The 23,534-nt window shown below is 43.9% G+C and overlaps 1 protein-coding gene across 20 annotated transcripts in view; it reads right to left on the bottom strand.

Moving 5' to 3' along the window:
• Map4 (microtubule associated protein 4) overlaps positions 1 to 23,534 on the bottom strand; it is a 110,444-nt gene that overhangs the window by 27,096 nt on the left and 59,814 nt on the right. For 9 of the 20 annotated variants that reach the window (XM_070017676.1, XM_070017677.1, XM_070017672.1 and 6 more), the window contains exons 4-8: positions 23,390 to 23,503; positions 21,093 to 21,224; positions 18,200 to 19,324; positions 17,161 to 17,271; positions 11,968 to 15,273 (exon numbers count right to left, since the gene is read on the bottom strand). In XM_070017676.1, the coding sequence (XP_069873777.1) occupies positions 11,968 to 15,273; positions 17,161 to 17,271; positions 18,200 to 19,324; positions 21,093 to 21,224; positions 23,390 to 23,503 (4,788 nt within the window). Of the gene's footprint in view, positions 1 to 6; positions 1,474 to 11,967; positions 15,274 to 17,160; positions 17,272 to 18,199; positions 19,325 to 21,092; positions 21,225 to 23,389; positions 23,504 to 23,534 lie in introns of those variants that run through there. The other 11 variants (XM_070017686.1, XM_070017679.1, XM_070017683.1 and 8 more) reach the window with 8 other exon arrangements.

Raw genomic sequence — 23,534 nt, 5'->3', positions numbered from 1 at the left:
ACATACCATCACGTGGGAGCTCCTCACACGGCAACCACGGAGGGCTCTGGGTTGCAGTGACCTCGATTTCTTTCTTCCCTGCCAGAGCCGTCTGTGTTGGCAGTTCCTCGCCTCGCGGGCAGACCGGGGAGGGGGGATCAACTGTTGTCTTGCTAATATCTTCGGGTCCTTTTCCCTTGGTGCTGCCTTCAGGAATCTGGTCCAGCTTACTGGGGAGATATAAGCCAGCGGTGCCCAGTTCCTTCTTCCCACAGCTGCCGCCGCTGCCGTTGTTGGTGAAGTGGGTTGCTTCTCCCCTACTCTCGGCCACTGGTTCCTCGCAGATCAAAGGAGGTACCCCATTAGTAGACAGGACGGGTAGCTCTTGGGGACTCAGCTGTTCCTCAGCCATTGTCATGGAGCGCCTCACAGAGGTTGCTCCCAACTTCCTGGGCATAGGGCTGGGCACTGGGCCCCTGGCTGGAGGCAGTGAGCCAGAGGGAAGTTCTCGGGCGAGGGGTTCAGGGTATTTCTCTGCCAGGTTGACAGCTGGGGGCACTGAGAGGTGAGAGCATTCAGACAGGGCGCGGCGCATTGCCTTTTTCTGCTGGGGGGCTTGGCTGACCGCAGCCCCCTCCTCCTCAGGAGAACCCAGTTTCTCCAACTCCTTCTGTTGACCTCTGGGGTGAATGCCTTCTTCACTCAAATGTTCCGGAGCAAACTCCACCATGGTGATGGGTGGCGTGGCAGGGGGAGGAGGCTCGATCGTGGGGGCTGGGTGTGTGACCGCCACCAGCACTGGCGACTCCTGTGTACGCTGTCCAGGGGTGATCAGCAGGCAGCCAGGGGTGAAGCCATTCTCCTTCTTTCCTGGAGTTGCTTCTTTTGAGCCCTGGGGACCCTGAGCTGCTAGATGAAAGTTGGGGTTCCAAACACTGGCTTCTTGTTCCTTCTCATCCGGAGGGAGGGTGTTAGCGACCCCAGAAAAATCCATATCTGATGTGCTCTGGGTCTCTGGCCCATTCTTTCCTGCCCCCTTCTCCTGAACTGTGGTGGCTTTGTCTCGCCCCTCTACGAGTCCCAGGTGGAACTCAGCTGTCTTTTGGGGTACACAGGCCCCCTCAGAGGGATGGCAGGTTTCTGAGATCACATACCTGTTCTCAAGGTGACCAGAGGTGGCTTGATAGTCCTTGTCCTGCACTTCGATGCTGAGTTCTTTGTCTAGCTTCCCCTCAAAAAAGCAGAGCTTATTCGGCTCCAGGAAACTGGTATTATTCACCAGTCCATCTTTCCGCTGTCCGTCCATGCTGACATGCAGCCCGATTTCATTCAGTTTGCCTTCGGTCCTCTGCCACTGGAACCCAGGTTGGCCAATTTCTTTAGGGGAGTCCATTTGGCACTCTGCAGCTTTGCCCTTACAGAGCTGGCTGTACGCGGCAGTGAGCGAGGCTGGCTGCTTGTCTGCGAGCGACATCGTCTCTTCCACTGCTCTCCCCCCCCCCCCCTCGCTCCTGGAGCTCTAACACCACCTACGACTGATCGCACAGAGCTTGCAGTGACGTCACAGCAAAAGCCCCGGAATTCATGGTAAAACCAACCTTTCTCCCAATCCCCCCTTCCTCCTTAAGTAGTCAGGAGCTTAGTGAAAAGAAGGAAGAATGAATGAGAGAGAAAGGGAGGAAGGAAGGGAGCCTGGGAGGGAAGGAGGGAGGGAGGCTGCTGCTTTCTGTGACTGATAATCAGAAAATGTAATTTTGCTGTTAACCAGTTCTCTGTTTAGACCTGCAATTGAAAATACACTTTGGTGCCAACCTGGGCATTGAGGATAGTCATTATTCTGCCTTTCATTGATACAGATGCACGGAAACCCACACACATTCATGTGTCGGATACTATGCCTTCCCTTCCACACTCACCCACTCAAAAGCACTGCTTCAGAAATAAGCAAGAGGCGTTCGCCAATCCCCAGCTATAACCCCTGAAGAGAAAGGATTCTAGGAAATTGCTTCCAATTTCACATTATAAGCAAAATACCTTCCTGTGCTATCAAAATTGCAGGCATTCATTTCTTAAGGGAAGAGTGGGTTTGCTGTCATAGCAACTTGTCAAAATCACTTAAAAACAGACTTGAGTGAGGTCCACAAAGCCCCTGGAGAGCTCTGCTGGTAGCTTGCAGTTGCAAAAGAGCTTAATAAAGGGTTCATTTAAAGATATCAATGAATAGGGCTTTGAGGACATGTATTCCAATTATAAAATACATTATTAGACCCTTCTCTAATTATAAAACATACCTGCTGTGCTTTTACTGCTATACCTGCCCCTCCTCCCCCTCCCCTTTGGTGCTGTATATGGGTTTTGGTCCCTCCTTCCTGTGCCAGCCCCCCTTTTCCCAGCCTCCTGATCTCTTAGGGACTGTGCATATTCATCAAGAACAATTCATCCTCTGACCTTTGGGACTTGGGGACCAATTTGTGGCTACAAGTTTTTTCCCACACAACAGAGCACAACTGTCCCATTTAGTGCTGCATGATCTTTTGCTGCCCTAGGCTTGAGGCATATAAATTGTTCATTAAGGACTCAGTGATCTGGAAAGAAAGTTTATACTATAAGAATGAGTCATGCTGTACTTTGAAGAGAGTTGATCTTCCATTGTGAAGACTACAGTCATTACTAACAGAGGATATTATAAAATATTCTATCAAGAATCTAAATAAGCCTGCACCGGTGGCTCACACCTGTAATCCTAGCTACTCAGGAGGCTGAGATCTGAGGATCATGGTTTAAAGCCAGCCCCGGCAGAAAAGTCTGTGAGACTCTGATCTCCAATAAACCACTAGAAAACTGGAAGTGGTGCTGTGGCTCAAGAGTGCTCACTTTGAGCTGAAGAGCACAGGGACAGAGCCTAGGCCCAGAGTTCAACAAAAATCTAAATGAGTGGATTTTTCCAAGAGGAACAAAAGGAAAGTGGTAACACACGCCTGTAGTCCCAGCTACTCAGGAGACTGAGGCAGGAAGATCACTGGAGCCCAGGAGTTTGAGGCCAGCCAAGGAATGTAGTGAGACTCAGTAGATAGATTAGATTAGATTAGATTAGGTCAGATTAGATCAGATCAGATCAGATTAGATAGTTCTGTGTTTAAAAAGCCATTTGTAGCTGGGAACTGGTGACTTGTGCCTATAATCCTAGCTATTCAGGAGGCTGAGATCTAATGACCCCAGCTCAATGACAGCCCAAGTAGGAAAGAAACAGTGCCCAGGCCCTGAGTTCAAGCCCCACGATGAGGGGGAAGGAGATTGCCTTTGGCTGTATTGATTTGGTTATAGTCTTAGTGCTTTGAGAGGCTATTAAAAAAAAAAATGGGATGGGGGAGCTTCGAAGGTGGCTCAGGGGTAAAGTGCTTGCCTTGCATGCATGAAGCCCTGGGTTCGATTCCTCAGCACCACAGAAGCAGAAAAGGCCGGAAGTGGTGCTGTGGCTCAAGTGGTAGAGCACTAGACTTGAGCTGAAGAGCTGAGGGACAGCATCCAGGCCCAGAGTTCAAGCCCCACAACCGACCAAAAAATAAAAATAAAAATTTGGATGGGAGGGATATGCACAATTAGAATTATAAAGTAATAAAATAAACTTTGCCTTAACTGAACGCTGTCCCCTAAGCCTCTCTACCACTTCACAAGACTCCTAATTTTACCCCTTTGTTAACTGCAGTACTGAGCTGACTTCATTTGGGATCCACTACCTGGCTATGATCATAGGCACAACAGGCAGGGAGGAAATGCCGGAAAACAAAAACAAGTGAATTTCCATTTAATCTGTCCTGAACTTGAACTGAGTGCCAGATCAATCTCTCCTTCTGCTTGACCTTAATCACTATGGCAAGACACATGCCAATGCACAAAAAGGGTTCACTGGCAAGGAACTGGATTTCTGCATTCCATGAAGTGCACTCGCTAAGGAAAATTGAGGAAATATATGAAATGATTTGAAAGCAATCTGCAATTGCTCCTGTAAAGCAGTACAACAGCCAGAAGCGGAATGTACAGTATATACTGTTTTAGTGCTTGAAATAACTATGTTAAATTACACATGAGTGCACTATCTAGAAGGGTCACGAATCAATAACAGGAAAAAAGTCTTGGGTACTGAAAGGCCTTGGCAATGAAAGACATTGAATTTAGCTTCCTTCCTTTTTTATCAATATATTACAGCTAGTAACGTAATTTAAATGTGTAGTATGTCATACAAATCATGGAATTTGGGGAAAACAGCTGTGTAAAACCACAGTCCAAATCTACCAAAGGTGTTTGGAAATTACTTAGCAATTAGGGAACACCATTGCCCCCTCAAATATTAGTCACCTCCCTCCAATACAAATATAAACACTTCAACTTACTGCATTTATTTTTCAAGTCAATTTTTTTTGGGGGGTGGGGTGGGTTACAAGGCTTGGACTCTGGACCTGGGTGCTGTCCCTAGACTCTTCAGCTCAAGGCTAAGCTCTCTACCACTTGAGCCACAGAGCCACTTCCCATTTTCTGGTGGTTAATTGGAGATAAGAGCTTCACTGACTTTCCTACCAGAGCTGGCCTTGAACCTTGATCCTCAGATCTCAGCCTCCTGAGTAGTTAGGATGACAGGTGTGAGCTACCAGCACCCGGGCTCAAGTCAATTTTTCTTTTCTCAATGTAGTACCTTGGTAGACAAGTCCACTTGAGCCACACCGTCAGCTCCTTTTCTGCTCTAAGGCTTTTGTTTTGTTTGAACTCAGGGCCTCAAGTTCTCACTTGGACTATTTGCTCAAGGCTGGGCCTCTACTACTTGAGGCATGCCTCCACTTCTGTTTATTTGGTTAGCTAGAGATAAAAGTTTCTTGCATTTGTTTGTCTAGGCAGGCTTCAAACCTCAATCCTCTTCTTCTTCTTTTTTTTTTTTTTTGCGGGGGGGGGGGGGGGGGGGAGGTCCAGTCGTGGGCCTGGGCACTGTCCCTCAGCTCTTCAGCTCAAGGCTAGCGCTCTACCACTTGAGCCACAGGGCCACTTCCTGCTTTTTCTGTTTATGTGGTGCTGAGGAATCGAACCCAGGGCCCCATGCATGCAAGGCAAGCGCTCTACCCCTGAGCCACCTTCCCAGCCCCCCAAACCTCAATCTTCAGTGCTACTGGTAAACAGATTATTTTTCAGGTAGGGTTTTGAGGCTAGCCTCAAACCAAGATCCTCCTTCCTAGGATCATCCTATCAATGGCTCTCAGCTCTGAGTAACTGAATCACAGGTGCCCATGCCCAGCTTATTGGTTGAGATGGGGTCTCATTAACTTTTTGCCCCAAATGGTCTTAAGACTGATTCTACCCAGTAGCTGGCCTCAAACTCATGATCATCTCAGCTAGAATGGACATCACCCACCATACTGCATTTTAATAAGGAATCTGATGAGATAATACAAGTCTTTGGATCAGAAAACTGCTACACTGACAAATAAGATTGACAGTCTTCACACAGCCTTCTATATGCTCCCTGTTTCTTGGAGAAAAGAGGGGAGAAAAAGCAGTGGGGGAGACAGTTGGATGTGATGGTGCATGTTTGTATTCAAATTAGCACTACCCAAGAAACTTTCAGGGCTACACAGCAATATACTGCATTAGATATTTTTTAAAAAGGAAGACCAACCAATTTCTGTGACCATCTATTAAAAAAAAAAAAAAAAAAACACCAAATAAGCCAGGCGCTTGGCTCACGCCTGTAATCCTAGCTACGAAGGAGGCTGAGATCTGAGGGTCATGGTTCAAAGCTAGCCCTAGCAGGAAAGTCCCCATGAGACTTTTATCTCCAATTAACCAATCAAAAACCAGAAGTGGAGCTGTGGCTCAAAGTGGTAGAGCGCTAGCCTTTAGCAAAAGAGCTTTGGGGACAGTATTCAGATTAGGAGATCAAGCCCCATGACCACCAACAACAACAAAGGTAGAAAGTTTATAGTGTCCGCTTGCGGCTAAAGATTTTGAAGTTCCATTTCACTTAAGTCTGATAAAAGTACATGGATTTATCTGGTCAAAAGTTCATTTCCAAGATTCTTTTTATTAGACCTATAATGATGTGTCCAACTTCCAAAAGCCTTTGGTACATATTGTATGTAGGTTTCTGGCCTGAACAGAAAAGACTAGTAGATGTTTCTGGCCTGCCTGGTGCCTAAGAGCTATTATTTAACCTGTTCAAGGCTTTGTTTCTGTAGCTCTGGTTTCCCTATATTCTTATCAGTTACCAAGGCAACACGACTTTCCAGATGGACCAACTGTTCCACTTATTGTCTCCAGGAAAGAACACTAATAAATTATCATTACAATGAGACCCAATAAGTCTACCAATTACAATGACTGCTGACACTCTACTGGATATAAGCTGCAGACTGGAAGTTAAACCTGTTTTCTTACCTGTAAGTAAACCATGGTTGTGTTACACACACACATACACACACACACACACACACACACACACACACACACATAAGGAAAAAACATTTCAAAAGCATAGTCTATTCCATTTTAGAAACATTTCTTAGTACATGTTCAACTCAAGAACATAATGGTTCTTTCTCTGATTAATGCTGAAAAGTTGGGACACAGGCAGAATGAAAAAGCTGAAGTTAGTCATCTGTGCTTACAAATGAGACAGTCGCCTAAAAGTACAACTTGGAAATTCATTCTTTTAAACATAGTATTGATCTTCCCATGACCTCCTATGCAAAGAAAATCATTCAACTAAAACAATAATAAAAGCACAACTTAAAGCCTAAACCCGAGGCTCTGTCTTGGCACACAGGACCCCAAAAAGCCTTTCCTTTAATTTGCTCTTCTACTGACTTATTTTATGCCAGTTGTTCTACCGATATTTGTTATTGCTCAAACATTCCATGCGACTACACTATGCTATTATACAAGCTAGCCTAGAATAATTTAACCTCGGCCATGCCTTCAGACCATTCATACCCTAGAATGTCTTTTGCGCTCCTTACTTATAAGGAGCTCAGTCATTTTCTGTCCTCTATTCCAACAGCAAACAGTTCATATTTCTATTCTCTTTACTCTCACTGGCGTAAAGTCATTTGTGCATTGACCTCTGTACGCTAGAATCCTTGAAGAATACAAATATTTTAAGCATGTGGTAGCTCATGCCTGTGATCCTGACTATTCAGGAAGCTGAGATCTAAGGATAGAGGTCCAAGGTCAGTCCGCTCAGAAAAATCCATGAGACTCTTTTTGTTGGTTGTGAGGCCTGAACTCTGGGCCTAGGCACTGTCCCTCAGCTCTAGCTCAAGGCTAGCGCTCTACCACTTGAGCCATAGCACCACTTCCAGCTTTTTCTTTTTATGTGGTGCTAAGGAATCGAACCCAGGGCCTCATGCATGCAAGGCAGGCACTCTACCACTGAGCCACCTTCCTAGCCCTCCATGAGACTCTTACCTCTAATGAGCCACCAGAAAACTAGAGGTGGTGCTGTGGCTCAAAGTGGTAGAGCACTAGCCTTGAGTGAAAAAACTCAGGGACAGTACCCAGGCCCAGAGTTCGAGCCCCACGACTGACAAAAGAAAAAAGGGAGGGGGTATTTTATTACAAGTCTTTAGAGAAAGAATAACCCATCTGGCATCTCTTGAGTGAATGAATTAAATGCCAAAGAGTCCAAATCATGTTTCAGGCCCACTCACTAAGTAAGATAAGGCTTGTATGACCTAAAACTTTTTCCCTTCCTAGATTCTGTCTCCTGGGAACATTTCTGGGACAATAATGTAAGTGTCCATTTCTTGGAGCTACAGTGAAACTAGAAGCTTAGCTAACGTATTTAAGGCCTTGGTTCTGATCACCAGCACAGAAACAAAACAAGGCAAGTAGCTCAAGAGCACAGTGTGACATGTGTGTGAAGACCTGGGTTCAATCACTACTGACTCTCCAAAACAATAAATAAATACAAGATAATATTATTTATTAAATTAATGTTAAATAAAAACTCAATTAAAAAAAAATAAAAATTTAATACTAAAATTTTAAATTTAAGCCAGGTGCCGGTAGCTCATGCCTGTAATTCTAGCTACTCAGGAGGCTGAGATCTGAGGATCAAGGTTCAAAGCCAGCCTGGGCAGGAAAGTCTATGAGACTCTTATCTCCAACCGAAGTGGCGCTGTGGCTCAAGTGGTAGCACACTAACTTTGAACACAAAAGCTCAGGGACAGTGCCTAGGCCCAGAGTTCAAGCCCCCAGGACCAGCCAAGAAAAACAAAACATTAGGAAAGTCTTGAGCATATAGTAAGTTTTGATTTAAGTGGTAGCTATTCTTAAGTGTGTGACACACAGAATCAATACATTTAATTAAAGAAAAAAGGAACAAGAAAGCAACGAGGAAAGACATTTCACCAAAGCTACTCTGGTTAAGAAAAGACTATCAGATGGGTAGTTCTCCAGTTGTAAAATAGTAGCAACTTCTAAGATTACAAATGGTTTTTTTTCATCTGCTGAGCATATTTTATTTATGTACGAGGGCCTTGAAGCTGTTAGGATTCTGCGTTTATAAATTACTTCACATTTCACACCAAGAGAATTTCTTGCCCATAAACTGACATTCCCAGCTGCTAGGAGACAGTTGATAAGCTCAAGCAAACTGAAGGAAAAGAAACAAAGCCTGAGAAAAAAAGGAAAGGGAGCTTGAGCATGGTAAAGGAAAGGCCTATCTATTAGGCAACTCTTCAGTGTCCTGGGTGGTATAGACCATCGCTGCTCACAGCTCTACTTGGTTTCTAGGAGAACAAGGAAGAGATAATAAGGGTAAAATGGTCTTTCAAACTTGTGCTTCCATTGACAAAAAATAAATAAATAAATAAAAATTCAGTTTTGTTTTCTGACGAGTCCTGGGCTTGATATCTGGGACTGGGTACTAACCCTGACTTTTGTGCTCAAGGCTAGCACTCTACATACCACTTAAAAGCCACAACTCCACTTCTGATTTTCTGGTGGTTAACTGAAGGTCGGAGTCTCCTGATCTTTCCTGCCTGAGCTGGCTTTGAACCGTGATCCATAGATCTCAACCTCCTGATTAGCTAGGATGACAGGTGTGAGCCACCAGTGCTTAAAAGCTAAAGGCTTAAAAAAGCCTTTTCTGGGCTGGGAAGGTGGCTCAGTGGTAGAGCGCTTGCCTTGCATGCATGAGGCCCTGGGTTCGATTCCTCAGCACCACATAAGCAAAAAGAAAAAAGCCAGAAGTGGCACTGTGGCTCAAGTGGTAGAGTGCTAGCCTCGAGCTGAAGAGCTGAGGGACAGTGCCCAGGTCCAGAGTTCAGGCCCCACGACCGGACCCAAAAAAAAAAAAAAAAAAAGAATATAGCAAAAGGTTTAACATGTAAAGAGACTTTAGCAATATATTCACTTTTCTCTACTTGTAAACAAGTCCAACAAATGACAAGGCATTTATAATTCATAAAATGCATTATCTTAGGCCAGGCCTCACATCCTGATAAATAAGTAGATAGGTAGGTAGGTAGATAGATATATAGACAGACAGACAGACAGACAGAATCCTTTAGGTTGACAGCCATCTAAAACTGAACCCTCCCCTTTAGGTTGGAGCCAACTAAAACTTCTGGAAGTTTCTTCTGAGGAAACAATGAAGAAGGCAGTTTAAAAATAAAAGGCTCCAAGCCGGGTGCTGGTGGCTCACGCCTGTAATCCTAGCTACTCAGGAGGATCTGAGGATCACGGTTCAAAGCCAGCCCGGGCAGGAAAGACTGTGAGACTCCTATCTCCAATAAACCACCAGAAAACCGGAAGTGGTGCTGTAGCTCAAGTGGTAGAACACTTGCCTTGAGCTGAAGAGCTGAGGGACAGCGCCCAGGCCCAGAGTTCAAGCCCCACAACCAACCAAATAAATAAATAAATAAATAAATAAATAAAAGTCCAAATGTTAGCCTTACCACTTCCCAATCTGTATTACCTTAATCTTGAGAGACTCCTGTAAAATGTAATCTTTCATAGTTCTAGGTATATGTATGAGGAAAGGGAGGAAGAGAGGGAGGGGGGAAATCTATGGATAACCAGGTACACAGGTGTGAATCCGTGGCAATGCAGGGTCAGAGTCAAGACAAATAACACGAATGATTCAAAGTCAAGAGCAAAGTATGGATTACAGGTCAAATATCACCTATCTAAAGCAAGGGTAGTTGGTCAGAAGGGGCCATTCTCCTAGTCTCCAGTACCATTCCTAAACTCCCCATTCTACTGATTAAGATATGCGGTACACACAGATAGATACATTGAATTCAAACTCCTTTGTGTGACCATTTAAAATTTAAAAAAAACTAAAAGGACAAACTGTCTGGAAAGAACGTCAAACACACAAAACTGGTTGCCTTTGAAGAGGGAAAAGTGAAAAGGATTTAATAATAAAGGCAGACATTTACTGCAAAATTCTTTGGTAAACAAAATTATTTCAGAAAATTTTTAAAAAGGGATAGATTGTCTTTAGAGAAATGTATGTACAGAACCTAGAGAGATCTGAGTTCAAGGCTGGGCAAAGTGGCTCATGCCTGTAATCCTAGCTACAGGAGGCTGAGATCTGAGGATCAAGATTCAAAGCCAGCCTGAGCAGTAAAGTCTATGAGACTCTTATCTCCAATAAACCACTCAGAAAACCGGAAGTGGCACAGTGGCTCAAGTGGTAGAGCACTTGCCTTGAGCTGAAGGATAGTGACCAGTCTCAGAGTTCAAGCCCCATAACCAACAAAATTAAAAAAAAAAAAAAAAAAAAAAGAACTTAGTAGAATGTTGGATGTCCTCTACCTACTACTGCACTTCATTTACTGCCTTGATAATAAGGTAGCTAAAAGAAGGAAAACAAAACAGATCACATGCAAACAGCTACCTTTAACATCCATTACTCACACTTTACTGGCTACAATACATGCAAAGCACAAACTTTCCCAAAAGAGAAAGATCCATGCCAAGCAGAACACAATCCAATGAGAAAGCCCCACAGAAGCCCGACTGGTTTCTTGGCTAGGAAGACTATTTTTCCTTTTTAATTTCTAAAGTTAGTAATTGTTATCACACACGTTTAGAAACAATGATGAAGGGGGGCTCAGTTGCTCAGTAGCAGAGCACATTGTGAGTACACGCAAGGTCCTGGGTTCAATTCTCAGCATTAAACAGAAAATGGAAAATAAAAGATTTCATTTATATGCTTAAAAGATATGTTTTGAAGAGCAGGCTCAGGAAAGCCATGATTAAGTTTGTACTTTTCAGGGGGTGGGGGGGTGAATAATCTAGAAACCTCTAAAATATGGCAAATTTTACAGATTAAAAACTCTAACCCAGCCAGGTGGCAGTGGCCAGCCTGGGCAAGAAAGTCTGAGACTCTTCTCTACAATTAACCACCAGAAAACCAGAAGTAGCCTGTGGTTCAAGTGGTAGAGTGCTTGCCTTGAACTGATGGGCTAAGGGACAGCCACTGAAAAATTATTTTCCATTACTAGAAACCAAGTCTGTGTCTACCAATGCTGTCCATAGGCTAGTATTTCCTCAGAAGAATAATTACTGTCACTTGATCTAAAAGCAACGTAGGGGTAGACATAGAAAGTACTTTTTCCTCCTTGAATACCTTACACTAATAGTCCAAACAATTAGAATTCATTCACCTCTACAACCTTTACCCAAAGGAAGAACAATTCTTAGAAATTAAGAATAGTTAGTGATAGGCTTTCTTTCCAGCTTCCTGCCTGCTAAAATTTGAGATTCAGTGCTGGGTGAAAATAGGCATGCAACCCCAGTCACCAGCTTCCTCAAGCTGGACATAGGACATGCCTTAGCTTTGGACAAATTCCACATAGCCGTTACAGGTTTCATGCTAACAGATTAAACAAGGTTGATTAGAGTGTACACAGGACCACCGTGCAAGCTTTTTTTTTTGCCTTGTTGAATGCCACAAGCACACACGTTATTTCCCCATAGCAGGTTCATTACCACTGGGCTTGATTGGTTTGGCCCGCTCTCTCTCCTGGCTTGAAGACTTTGGCAACAGTGGCGTGAGTCCTCGGGACTTGGTAGGTCTCATGTAGCCTTTTAATGGTTCCGCCACTCTGGTTTTATCTTCCTTCTTCCCTTCACCCTGCATCTTTGGTTCCGATTTTTCTGTTGTTTTCGGAGGTACTTCCGTGGTGTTATCTTTGAGCGCTGGGGGTGGGAGAGCCTCAGAAACAGTCATTAGGGCCTTGTCCATCTGTCCTGAAGGAGGAACTTCAGGCTGGAGTTCCAGGGTCTGCGTGGGACCCCATTCCATTTTTGTGCCTGGACAAGCCACACTGAATTCTTTCAACTTATCCTTTTCACTTTTTGGAGGGAAAGGAGTCAAATCTACCTCTTTATTCAAGCTCTCTGGACTGCTGAGATCTTTAATTTTTGCCTTTTGGACCTCACAAAAGCTAAGCTTGTGTGCTTTGTCCCCCACTAAATCGGGATTTTGAGCTGGAATGGGGCCTTTGTTGCTCTCCTCTTCATTCACCGGAGATGCTGGTAAATCACTTCTATCTGCAAGTGCCTCTCGTACCCTGACCTCTGGCTCCACGCTTTGGGCTGCTGGAGGTACTCCAGGAAAAAAGGGCCCTTTTGCTGGCTCTGCCATTTGCTGTATTGAATGCTTAGGAGCACCACAGTGCACTGACTCCGATTCCCCAACCCCACACCCTGCACCCATCCCTGGTTCAGTTTTCCTGGGATCAGCAGGCTCACCTTGACTTTTAGGACAGTGATCTCCATGACTGTTAACTCTTTCTCTCTCTGCGGGAAAAGCCAGACAGACTCCTTCAGTACCTGCAGAAGGCCTAACAGCAGGGGGAGCCTCTGGCCTTTCTGGCCCCAGGACTTGATCTTTGTGACAGGTCTCTTCTAATAATAATTGGGAAATCTGGGCGGGAGCTCCATCTTGCCCACTTTGTGTCAAAGTATCATCCATCCTCTTTACTACATGAGCAATAGGCTTGGGCTGGTTTTCACAGGCTGTGGATTCCACAGCATCAAGAGGCACTGACTTCTTCATTGGCCCTGCTGGTATCCCCAGACAGGTAAATGTGATATTTCTATTTTCATCTACATAGCCCATTCCTTCAATTCTATGGTCCCCTGTGGTTTCCATGGGAACGTGTATTTTTGTTGCATCTGTCTTCGCCTCCAGAATGTGCTTCTTGGGAAAACTATTTTTAAGCTTTTCACGTGTCCCATCATTATTCCTTTTATTTGTTTCCTCAGCCACGGTGGCATGTCCCTCAGCTGTGTCTATTTTGCTCTCCTTAGGTATTATGGGGGGAACAAACACTGCACCCTGGATTTGGTCTTGGCGGCTCACATCTGTCCCCTTGACCGCTGGTTCAGTAACAGTAGAATCCTTCAAAATATCTGTTTTCTTTCCCTGGACTGCCCCAAGGTCAACAGAATTAGCCTCAACGTTTTTACGTTTTCTGTCAACTTCCACTGTGGGTGGATCTGATGTATGTGAGAACAAAGGATCAGGCCTTTCTGGAAAAATCCATCCTAATTCCTTGTTTTTCTGGGAAGTACTACTCTCAACACTATCATCCTTACCTACAAAAGGGAGGCTGAGGACCTGCTCCTTGCCCTCCATTCTAGCTGGTTGTATGGGATAATTACTTTTAGCCTTTTTGTTTTTGCCTTCATGGCCCCTCTTTTTAGACTTTTCAGAAACGCAAGGAGTTGACTCATGGTCTATCCAAGGACACATTCCTTCCTTGCTTTGCTTACTGACACCCACATTTTTAACTGGGGCTCCTCTTTCTGTCCTGGCATCACAAGTCTGAGTCGAACTTGACCCATTTTCCAAAGCAATCGATTCCTGCAGGGTACTTCCAAACTCACGACCCGCCATGGCCTTTGCTACCTCCATTACCCCTGTCTCAGTGAGATCAGTGACGGCCCTTGGTTGCTTTGAAGAATCCAACCTCTGCTCCTCTCTCTTCTCTTCAGCTGTCATGGTTTCAATTTTAGGGACTGGCTCACTAGGCATGACACCATCCTTCTCATTGCCTAGAAGAAATGACACCTCAGACTTTGCTCTTACCTTCCCAGAACTCACTCTCCCTTTCCCAGGGCTTCCCTTTCCCTTCCTGCTTTTGCCTTCACCCATCATTCTCTTAAGCTGCTCATCCTCTACCCCAGAGGCCTGCAGTAACACTTGGTCCTTGGGCTCAGAGGCAAATACCTTGATTTCCTCTCTTGGCTTGGCAAAGGCTTCCTTTGTCACTTCTTTAACCTCCTCCTTGGTGCCTTCAGGAGACTCTTTCTGTTTGGCATTCTGCACTTTAGTAATTTTACTTGCATCACTCCCTTCTGCTACACTATGGTCTAATGGATTACTGGCTGTCAAAATTGGTGTCAGATTAGGTAGTTCTTTCACGGCTATGGGCTTTGAAACTCTATCCTTAACCTCTTGGTCCAAGATAGGAGAGCAATCCTCTTTGGGTCTAATCTTCAAAGGTGTGTCCATTCTGTGCACTCTCTCTTCTTCCAGGGGTACTTTCAGAGTAGGAGGGTCTACTGTGTGACTTGTCTCCACAGGTGTTTGTGGGTGGGACACATGCTGTGGTTTGTATTCACTTTGCTTCAGCAACTGCTGATCCTGTTGTTCTAGGGCTGATTCGTTGTTACCTTTGCCCTCCTCCTCTACTCCTGAAATTACTTCCAGTTTTGGAGATCCTTGTGGACATGAAGCAAGCTTGAGACTCTCTGAGATAAGGTTCTGGCCCACCAGTTTGGTTGCTGTGGAGTCACGAACGCGTTCGCTTCGCCAATTCTCTTTGGGTACGAGGCCATAGTCAGAGCCTACAGTGGGAGGTTGGCTGGAGAGGATACCCGATGGATGGGGGCTGATTGTAAACGGATGACGTTTTGGCTCATCGGCAGTGTCCTCCGGCCAGTGACCTCCGCCCCGAGGTTGAGGATATCTCTTTTGCTTTGGTTTCTTTTTCTTTTTCTTCACCGCCATTGGCATGCCTTCTTCTACATCCCATGCCTCCCTGTCATGCTCTCTCTGGGATCCAAGGAAGTCAGCATGGATACTTTGCCTTTGGTTCCCAGGTTCACAATAGGAACCAGAGACCCAACCCAACTCAGAAAAAGGGCAGGGGCCCAGCCTGGAATCAGGAATCTTCCATGGAATAGAGCCTCCCGGCAGCTCAGAAGGGAACCTGGCAGGCTTGGACCGAGCTGACCTGCGGTCACTGGGTCTGCAAACTGCTTTGCCTTGTGTGAGAGGGGTACCTGAAATACATGAAGTTGCCTAAAATTCTGAACAATAAACTCGTTGTTACCGTTTCTTTAAAAAAAAAAAAAAAAAAAAGTTCATGTAGTCACTCATTTAAATAGTCGATTTTCACTGATCTGATCTACTTTATTCAGAAAAACTTTTTTTTTCTATTTTTTTCCCCTAAACATTATCTCAGGCAAAGATTTTTTTTCAAACATATTTACAAAATACTCAAGTTATTTCAAATATTCTAACCTCTAAGCACTTGTTGCCTATAAATTTCATTTATTTATATTTGTCATTTTTAATAGGTACATAGGTGCCCACTAATGTGCCTTCTATAAAATGGTACTCACTAAAGGCTTGTCTTTTTGTGTGATTTTGGACAAAATTTATAAATCTAAGATTCTATCACCAAAATTATACTAATTTTTGTCAAACCAACCAGATTGATTCTGGGAATTAGACCAGAAGGCCAGATTCATGCAACTTCAAAAAAAAAAAAAATTGAATATTTTGGCCAGAAGAATATTCTCATTATTCCAGAACCAGAACATATTACTTTGAAAGACAAATGCACTAAGATTTCAATGTTCTGTTTCTAAATGTACTTCCTGAAAGATAAACACGTATTCAATGTTAAGCAGGTTAACAAAAATTTCAACCATTAGGATAAGCATCCTTTGAAAAGTTTCAGGAAATAATATAATACACATCCAAGCTCTTAGAAAGAGTCTCATTAAGAGCAAGTCTAACCCAGGTACAGTGGGGCATGCTTGTAATCCTACTTCTCTGTAAGGCGAGGAAGATCACCAAGTTCAAGGGCAGTTTGGATTACAAAGTGAAGCACTACCTATCTCAAAAAACAAAGCAAACTAAAGTAAAATGAAGTACACAGGTCTATAGCAGCTCCTATTAAATTTGATCCAATGAACTGATTTCCAGGAATATTAAAATTCCCAAATAGCATCATGTTTCTTACCTTTATCCCTCCAAAGGCCTCTTAAACTCTACCTTTAATATGTCAGGTTAATTATCGCTTCTTTGAAAAGCAAATTGTGAGGCTACATGATCCCATGGTTTTCACAACATTTAACTAGCAGTTAACCAGCAGCTACTTGACACAGCATCTTTTATTTTTTAATTCTATAAATCTTGTAGAGGTCATTCATAGGAAGTTCTTTTTCCATCCAGCTTGTAATAAAAACTCAAGGACAAGAACCAGGACTTGAATATATACGTGCCTTAATATGGCCTATTTTGTACAGAATTAGTATTTAATAAATCTTTACTGACATGTCCAGATGGCAAAAACATTTTGAAACTCTCTTGTTTAGCCTCTAGTTGGTGCTAGAAGGTATGTGAAGCACTAGGATTTAAGTGAAATAAGTCATGTCCAATCACAGTCACAGAAGAGTAGGCAGAAAAATCAATTGGTATTCATGTGTGTGTATGTATGGCTTAACATCAAAAAACATAATCATCAAATAAACTTTAAGCTGGAAAGTATCTTTAGAACACTATGTCTCCAAGTTCAGTGCATATTAAAAATTAGAAGAATCTTGTTATGGAGACAGGATCTTGTCTTGCTTTGTATTAGAGTGGCTTTAAACTTACTATCCTACTTATACTTTAGCTTCCTGAGTGCTTCAATTACAGGTATGAGCCATTACACTTGACTGAAGATCTGGTTAAAATATGGATTATAATTCTGAAATTCTGTTCTTCCTCTCTTCTCTCCTTCTTCCTCTACCCTACCCTACTCTTCCAGTACCACAGATAGAATACCCATGAGTCAGAGGTCTGAAGAAACTGGGATTTGAGGCCAGGCACTGGTGGTTCACACCTGTAATCCTACGTACTCAATAGGCTGAGAGCTACAGAGCATGTTTCTAACTTACCTGAGGTCTCTGCAGGAAGTTCAGAAGGAGGACTGCTGAGTGGTTCCTTTTGTTCTAATTTCTCTGACAGAGAGTTTTCATCTGTTGGCAAGTCATACTTTTGGCCTGGTTCTAAAGGTAATTGTAAAAATCATGTGTAAGTTTCAGAGAGATGCTATTTGAGCTATTTTTCTATTTACCAGAAGCAAAATGAGAACAGTTTTTAAGAAATTCTTCTAAAATAAGCAGCAGAAAAAAGGATACATAATTGGAAGCCACCAGGTTAGGAAGGGAGAAAAGTAACAAGTGCTTGTTATGAATATTGTTAGGGGGCTGGGAAGGTAGCTCAGCGGTAGAGTGCATGCCTTGCAAGCATGAGGCCCTGGGTTCAATTCCTCAGCACCACATAAACAGAAAAAGCCGGAAGTGTCGCTGTGGCTCCAGTGGTAGAGTGCTAGCCTTGAGCTAAAGAGCTGAGGGACAGCGCCCAGGCCCAGAGATCAGGCCCCATGACTGGCAAAAAAAAAAAAAGAATATTGTTAGGGCCGGGCACCAGTGCTTCACAGCTGTAATCCTAGCTACTCAGGAGGCTGAGATCAGAGGATCGTGGTTCAAAGCCAGCCTTGGAAGAAGGAAAGTCCGTGAGATTTCTCTCCAATAAACCACTCAGAAAACTGGAAGTGGTGCTGTGGCTCAAGTGGTACAGTGCTTGCCTTGAGCTGAAGAGCTCAGGGACAATGCCCAGGACCAGAGTTCAAGCCCCACGACCAACAACAACAAAAAAGAATATTGTTAGGAATCCAAGCACACGTGGCTTGTGTGTGTAATCCCAGCTACTCAGGAGGCTGAGATCTGAGGATTGTGCCTTGAATCTAGCTTGGGCAGAAAAGGTCCATATGACAAGGGAGGGAGGAAGGAAAGGAGAGAAACAAGCAAGCAAGCAAGCAGCTAACAGGGCAGGGACATGAATATACTTGCAAAGCATTCAAACAAGTTCACTGCACCTGGTGACTATATACCCTGGCAGATAGATATACTGAGAGCAAGCAGAAGCACATACCTGGTGAAATCACAAATGAAGTTGTGGGTGACTGCCTCTCGTCCTGAGGAGATTTTTCTTGGAAATTCTCACTTATTCCTTCCGGGGTCTGTGCAATGTCCATGTCTTTAACTACAACTGGGGTCACCTCTTTCTCTGTGGGTGGGGTGGCATTCTTGACTGGGGTCTCATTGTTGGCGAGGGTCACCTCTGCGCCAGGAGACAGAACCACATCCTTGACCAGGGCTCCCTCTGTTTCTGGCAGCAGAGGCAGGTCCTTGACGGAAGCTACCTCTTTTTCTGGGGGTGGGGTCATAGTATCTACCCAGGTCATCACTGTTTCTGGGGGTGTAGTGACATCCTTGCTCAGGTCCACTTCTGGTCCCGAAAATGGATGTAGGTCTTCAACCTGACCCGCCTTTGTTTCAGGGGGCGGAGCCATTTCTGTTTCTGGGGATGGAGTCATGTCCTTGACCGGGGTGGCTTCTGCTTCTATGGGCAGTGTTACATCCTTGGTCAAGAGTGTGGTATCAGGGGACAGTGTCATGTCTCTTTCTAGGGCCACCTCTGTGTGTGAGCTCAAAGCCATTTCCACAAAGGAGTTTTCTGTGGCTGGTGCAGTATCCTTGTCCAGTGCCCCTTCTATTGCTGGAAGTGATACCATACCCATGGCTGGGGCTATTTCTGTTTCTTGGGGTGGTACCTTGTCGTCATGTGAACCCAAATCCACTTTTACAGAAGGGGCAATCTCTGCTTCTTTCAATGGTGTCAAATCCTTTCCTGGGGCTACCTTTGTTTCTGGAGGCAATAATACTTCCTTGGCTGAAGACACATCTGTTTCTACAGGCACTATGACATCCTTCACTGCAGCCACTTCTGTTTCTATGGGCAGTACCATGCTCTTGGCCAGGGACAGATCTGATTCGATGGATGACTGCATATCCTTGACTGGTGTCACTTCTGATTGGGTGGATTCATCCATGGCTGTAGCTAATGCCATCTCCGTTTCTGTGATTGGTGCCATGTTCTCTTCTGAGACCACCTCTGTTCCTCCAGATGGTACCATGGCAGTGGTCTTCTGTTCAATCATTTCCAATGTTTTTGTTGGTGGCTGGTCCTCTACTGATGCCATTTCTACTTCTTTGGCTAGGTTGTCAAAGGGAAATAAGTCAAAAACTTAGGACCCACACCTCTACATTTGAAAATAATTTAAGTTCTGTAACCAAAAGACCTATACATGACTAAAAATTGAATCCAGGAGTCAGTGGCTCATGCCTTTAATTATTTCTACTCAAGAGGCTGAGATCTGGAAGATTTCAGCTTGAAACTAGCCTAGGCAGAAAAGCCCTCAAGACACCATCTCTAATTAGGCAACAAAATGCTAGACTAAAGGTGTGGTTCAAGTAGTAGAATACGAGCCATGAGCAAAAAAGCTGAGCAAAATCACAGGCCTTGAACACAACCAAGTCCTGGTACTAACATACACCCCCCCCCCCCACACACACACAAACACAATTTGTTGAATTAATGTATTCTGATAGTCTTTTGATAGTTCTAACACTTAGAATAAAATATATGAAACCAGTGCCACAGTCTCACACCTGTAATACTAGCTACGCAGGAGGCTGAGATTTGCAGGATCACCGTTTGAGGCCAGGAAGGGCAGAAATGTTTGCAAGATTCCATCGCCAAAATAATGAACAAAATAAATGGACTGGAAGGCATTCCAGACTAGCAAGTCCAAGTATCTTAGTTCAAATCTCAGTACCACAAAAGATAAAGGGAAAGGGGGAAGGGGGAAGGGGGAAGGGGGCTGGGAAGGTGGCTCAGTGGTAGAGTGCTTGCCTTGCATGCATGAGGCCCTGGGTTCGATTCCTCAGCACCACATAAGCAAAAAGAAAAACAAAAGCCGAAAATGGCACTGTGGCTCAAGTGGTAGAGCACTAGCCTTGAGCTGAAGAGCTGAGGGACAGCGCCCAGGCCCAGAGTTCAGGCCCCATGACCAGACCCAAAAAACAAAAAAGAGAGAAAGACAGAAGGAGAGAAAAAGAGAGGAAGGAAGGAAGGAAGGAAGGAAAATGAAAAAATAGAAAATCAGAATTAGAAAAGGAACCTGTAGGGCAGCTAGTCATTCTTCAAAGAAGAAACAAAAAACAACAACAACAAAAAAAAAAACCTATCCAGGTGTAATCTGTAACCCTAGATACTCAGGAAGCTGAGAAGTAGATGTTTGTGGTTCAAAGTTATCCAGGCAGGAAAACCCATGAGACTCTATTCCCAAAAGAACCAGCAAAAAGTCAAGCTAGGCATGGCTCAAGTAGAAGAATGGCAGCTGAACAAATAAACTGAGCCATTGTAAGGCATGTTGTTCAAAAGGCATGGAGCTCAAAATTTACATTAAACATCTCAGGTTAGAGGCATGGCTCAGGTGATAGAACACCAGCCAATGAGTCAAAGTCCAATCTCAGACAAAGCAAAATTACTGTAATAATCAATCCTCGCTACTCAGGAGGCTAAGATCTGAGAATCAGAGTTTGAATCCAGCCCAGGCAGAAGACTCCCTGAGACTCTTATCTCCAAAAAAAATTACTCAAAAAAGTTGGAAGTGGTACTGTGGCTAAAATGTTATCTTGCCTTTGGCAATAGAAACTCAGGAACAGTGCCCAGGCCAGAGTTCAAACCTTAAAAAGGGCCAAAAACAAAGCAAAAAAAAAAAAAATCTTTTATCCCTTAATCCCAAGTGTTATGTTTCCACTACAATTACTGTAGCTATGATACTGCTAATAACATTAAGAACATTTGTTACAGTTTCCAATTTTTTATTTGTACCTACTGTAAGCTGTTTAAAAATTCTAATAACTTATATTATTGAAAGTACAACCAAGAATAAATGAAGGGGGTTTAAATAAATTACCTGTTGGCTGTAAACTCTCAGCAGTGACTTCAAGGGAAACAAAGGACTCAGACTGTGGAAAACTTGGAGCTTCTACAGACCACTCCTGAGGTACCACAGCTGTGGGAGCAAACATGTCACAGGAAGATACACCTAATAGTGAAGTACAAGCATATTTTTAAAAACTTAAAACTGGAGAAAAGTTAGACATTTTAAATCATCAACATATGTTGCCGAGAGGCCCAAGAAGCAATGACCAAGAGAGCACTAAGGTTTAAATAAAGAAATCCTAGCCGGGCGCTGGTGGCTCACGCCTGTAATCCTAGCTACTCAGGAGGCTGAGATCTGAGGATCGCGGTTCAAAGCCAGCCCGGGCAGGAGAGACCGTGAGACTCCTATCTCCAATAAACCACCAGAAAACCGGAAGTGGCGCTGTAGCTCAAGTGGTAGAGCGCTCGCCTTGAGCTGAAGAGCTGAGGGACAGCGCTCAGGCCCAGAGTTCAAGCCCCACGACCGACCAAAAAAAAAAAAAAAAAAAAAAAAAGAAATCCTGCTGATATTCTTCAGGTATTAGGTACTTGTTAATAGGCAGTATACTATATCCCGGTGGCACCATTAACCAATATTTATTAGCTGCTTTCTGTTTTTTAGGGGGATTTTTTGAGGTTTTTTGCCAGTCCTGGGGCTTGAGCTCAGGCCTGAGCTCAGTGGTCACCCTGTCTCTGAGCTTCTTTTGCTCACGGCTAGCACTCTACCACTTGAGCCACAGTGCCACTCAGCTTTTTCTATGTATGTGGTACTGAGGAATTGAACCCAGGGCTTTATGCATGCATGCTAGGCAAGCACTCTACCACTAAGCCAGATTTCTCAGCCCTTTATTAGCTACTTTCTATATGGTAATATAAAATTCAAAATACAGAAGACTGAGCTAGCCAGGCACCAGTGGCTCACACTTGTAATTCTAGCTACTCAGGAGGTTGAAGTCTGAAGAATGTAATTTAAAGCCAGATGAGGTAAGAAAGTCCCTGAGACTCTTATCTCTAAATAGCCAAAAACCTAGAAGTTGTACTGGTGGCTCAAATAACAGAGGGCCAGCTTTGAATAAAAAAGCTAAAACAGCAACCAAGCCCTAAGTTCAAGCCCCAGGACCAGCACCAAAAATAAAAATAAAAGCTTAGGGAGAGTGTATTCTGTTTCAGTCCATAAGCAAAAAATAATGGACACAGAGTTTGGCCCTATGTTAGAGAACTCAAAGTCCTATGAGAAAAGGTCAGTTTTCCCTGAATAGCCCAACAGTAAATTTTCTCTACTTTGCTACTAGAGACCCTAACAGTCCTTCCTTTTGTTTTATGTTACAATTTCTCAAAAAAATTATATGTATTGTTCTGCAAAGATGTATTATAAAATGGACTTCTAGCTGGGCACCAGTAGCTGACAACTATAATCCCAGCTACTCAAGAGTCTGTGATCTGAGAACTGAGTTCAAAACCAGCCAGGGCTGGTTATCTCCAACTGGACACCAAAAACAAGCTGAAGGTGGAGCTGGGTAGGGTGTTAGCCTTGAGAAAAAAAGCTCAGGGACAGCACCCAGGGCCCTGAGTTCAAGCCCCAGGACACCCCCCCCCCCCCCACACACACACAGAGTTCTAAAGCTACTTATTGAGATTATTCCTTACCTGTATACGCTCCTTACATATGAAACTTATGTTAAAACCTTATCTCTATTATTATATGAGCTCCAAACAAGGCAAACAATGAATCTAAAATATGCAAAAGAGCCAGGTACCAGTAGCTCACACCATTAATCGTGGCTACTCAGGAAGCTGAGATCTGAGAATCATGGTTCAAAGTCAGCCTCGTCAGGCAAGTCTGTGAAACTCTTTATGTCCAATTAACTACCAGAGGGGCTGGGATGGTAGCTCAGTGGTAGAGTGCTTGCCTTGCATGCCTGAGGCCCTGGGTTCGATTCCTCAGCACCACATAAGCAAAAAGAAAAAAGCCGGAAGTGGCACTGTGGCTCAAGTGGTAGAGTGCTAGCCTTGAGCTAAAGAGCTGAGGGACAGTGCCCAGGCCCAGAGTTCAGGCCCCACAACCGGACCCATAAACAAAACAAAAAAACCAATTAACTACCAGAAAACCAGAGTGGTGTTGTGGCTAAAAGTGGTAGAGCATTAACCTTGAGCAAAACAGTTCAGCAATAGAGCCCAGGCCCTGAGTTCAAGGCCAAAACTGACTGACTGACCACTCCTCTCCCCCCACACACAGCAAAAGAAAGTTGTTTTTCCTTTCCTATAGAACAAATCTAGTTGAAGTCATACCATAATTACCTTCCACAGGAACATTTTGCCCTGTAAATGTTTTAGCATTTGTAGTTTCACTAGAGAGAAAGAGCAAATCTTCCAAGCCATCATCATGGTGCATCTTAAAGGGATCTGTAATAAAAAAAGAATCCAGGCTGGGAAG

The sequence above is a fragment of the Dipodomys merriami genome, unplaced genomic scaffold, assembly GCF_024711535.1.
Source record: "Dipodomys merriami isolate MVZ:Mamm:240054 unplaced genomic scaffold, mDipMer1.0.p SCAF_125, whole genome shotgun sequence".
NCBI lineage: Eukaryota > Metazoa > Chordata > Mammalia > Rodentia > Heteromyidae > Dipodomys > Dipodomys merriami.
The sequence above is the reverse complement of the archived record's forward strand: the minus strand, read 5'-3'. Positions and strand labels throughout refer to the sequence as shown.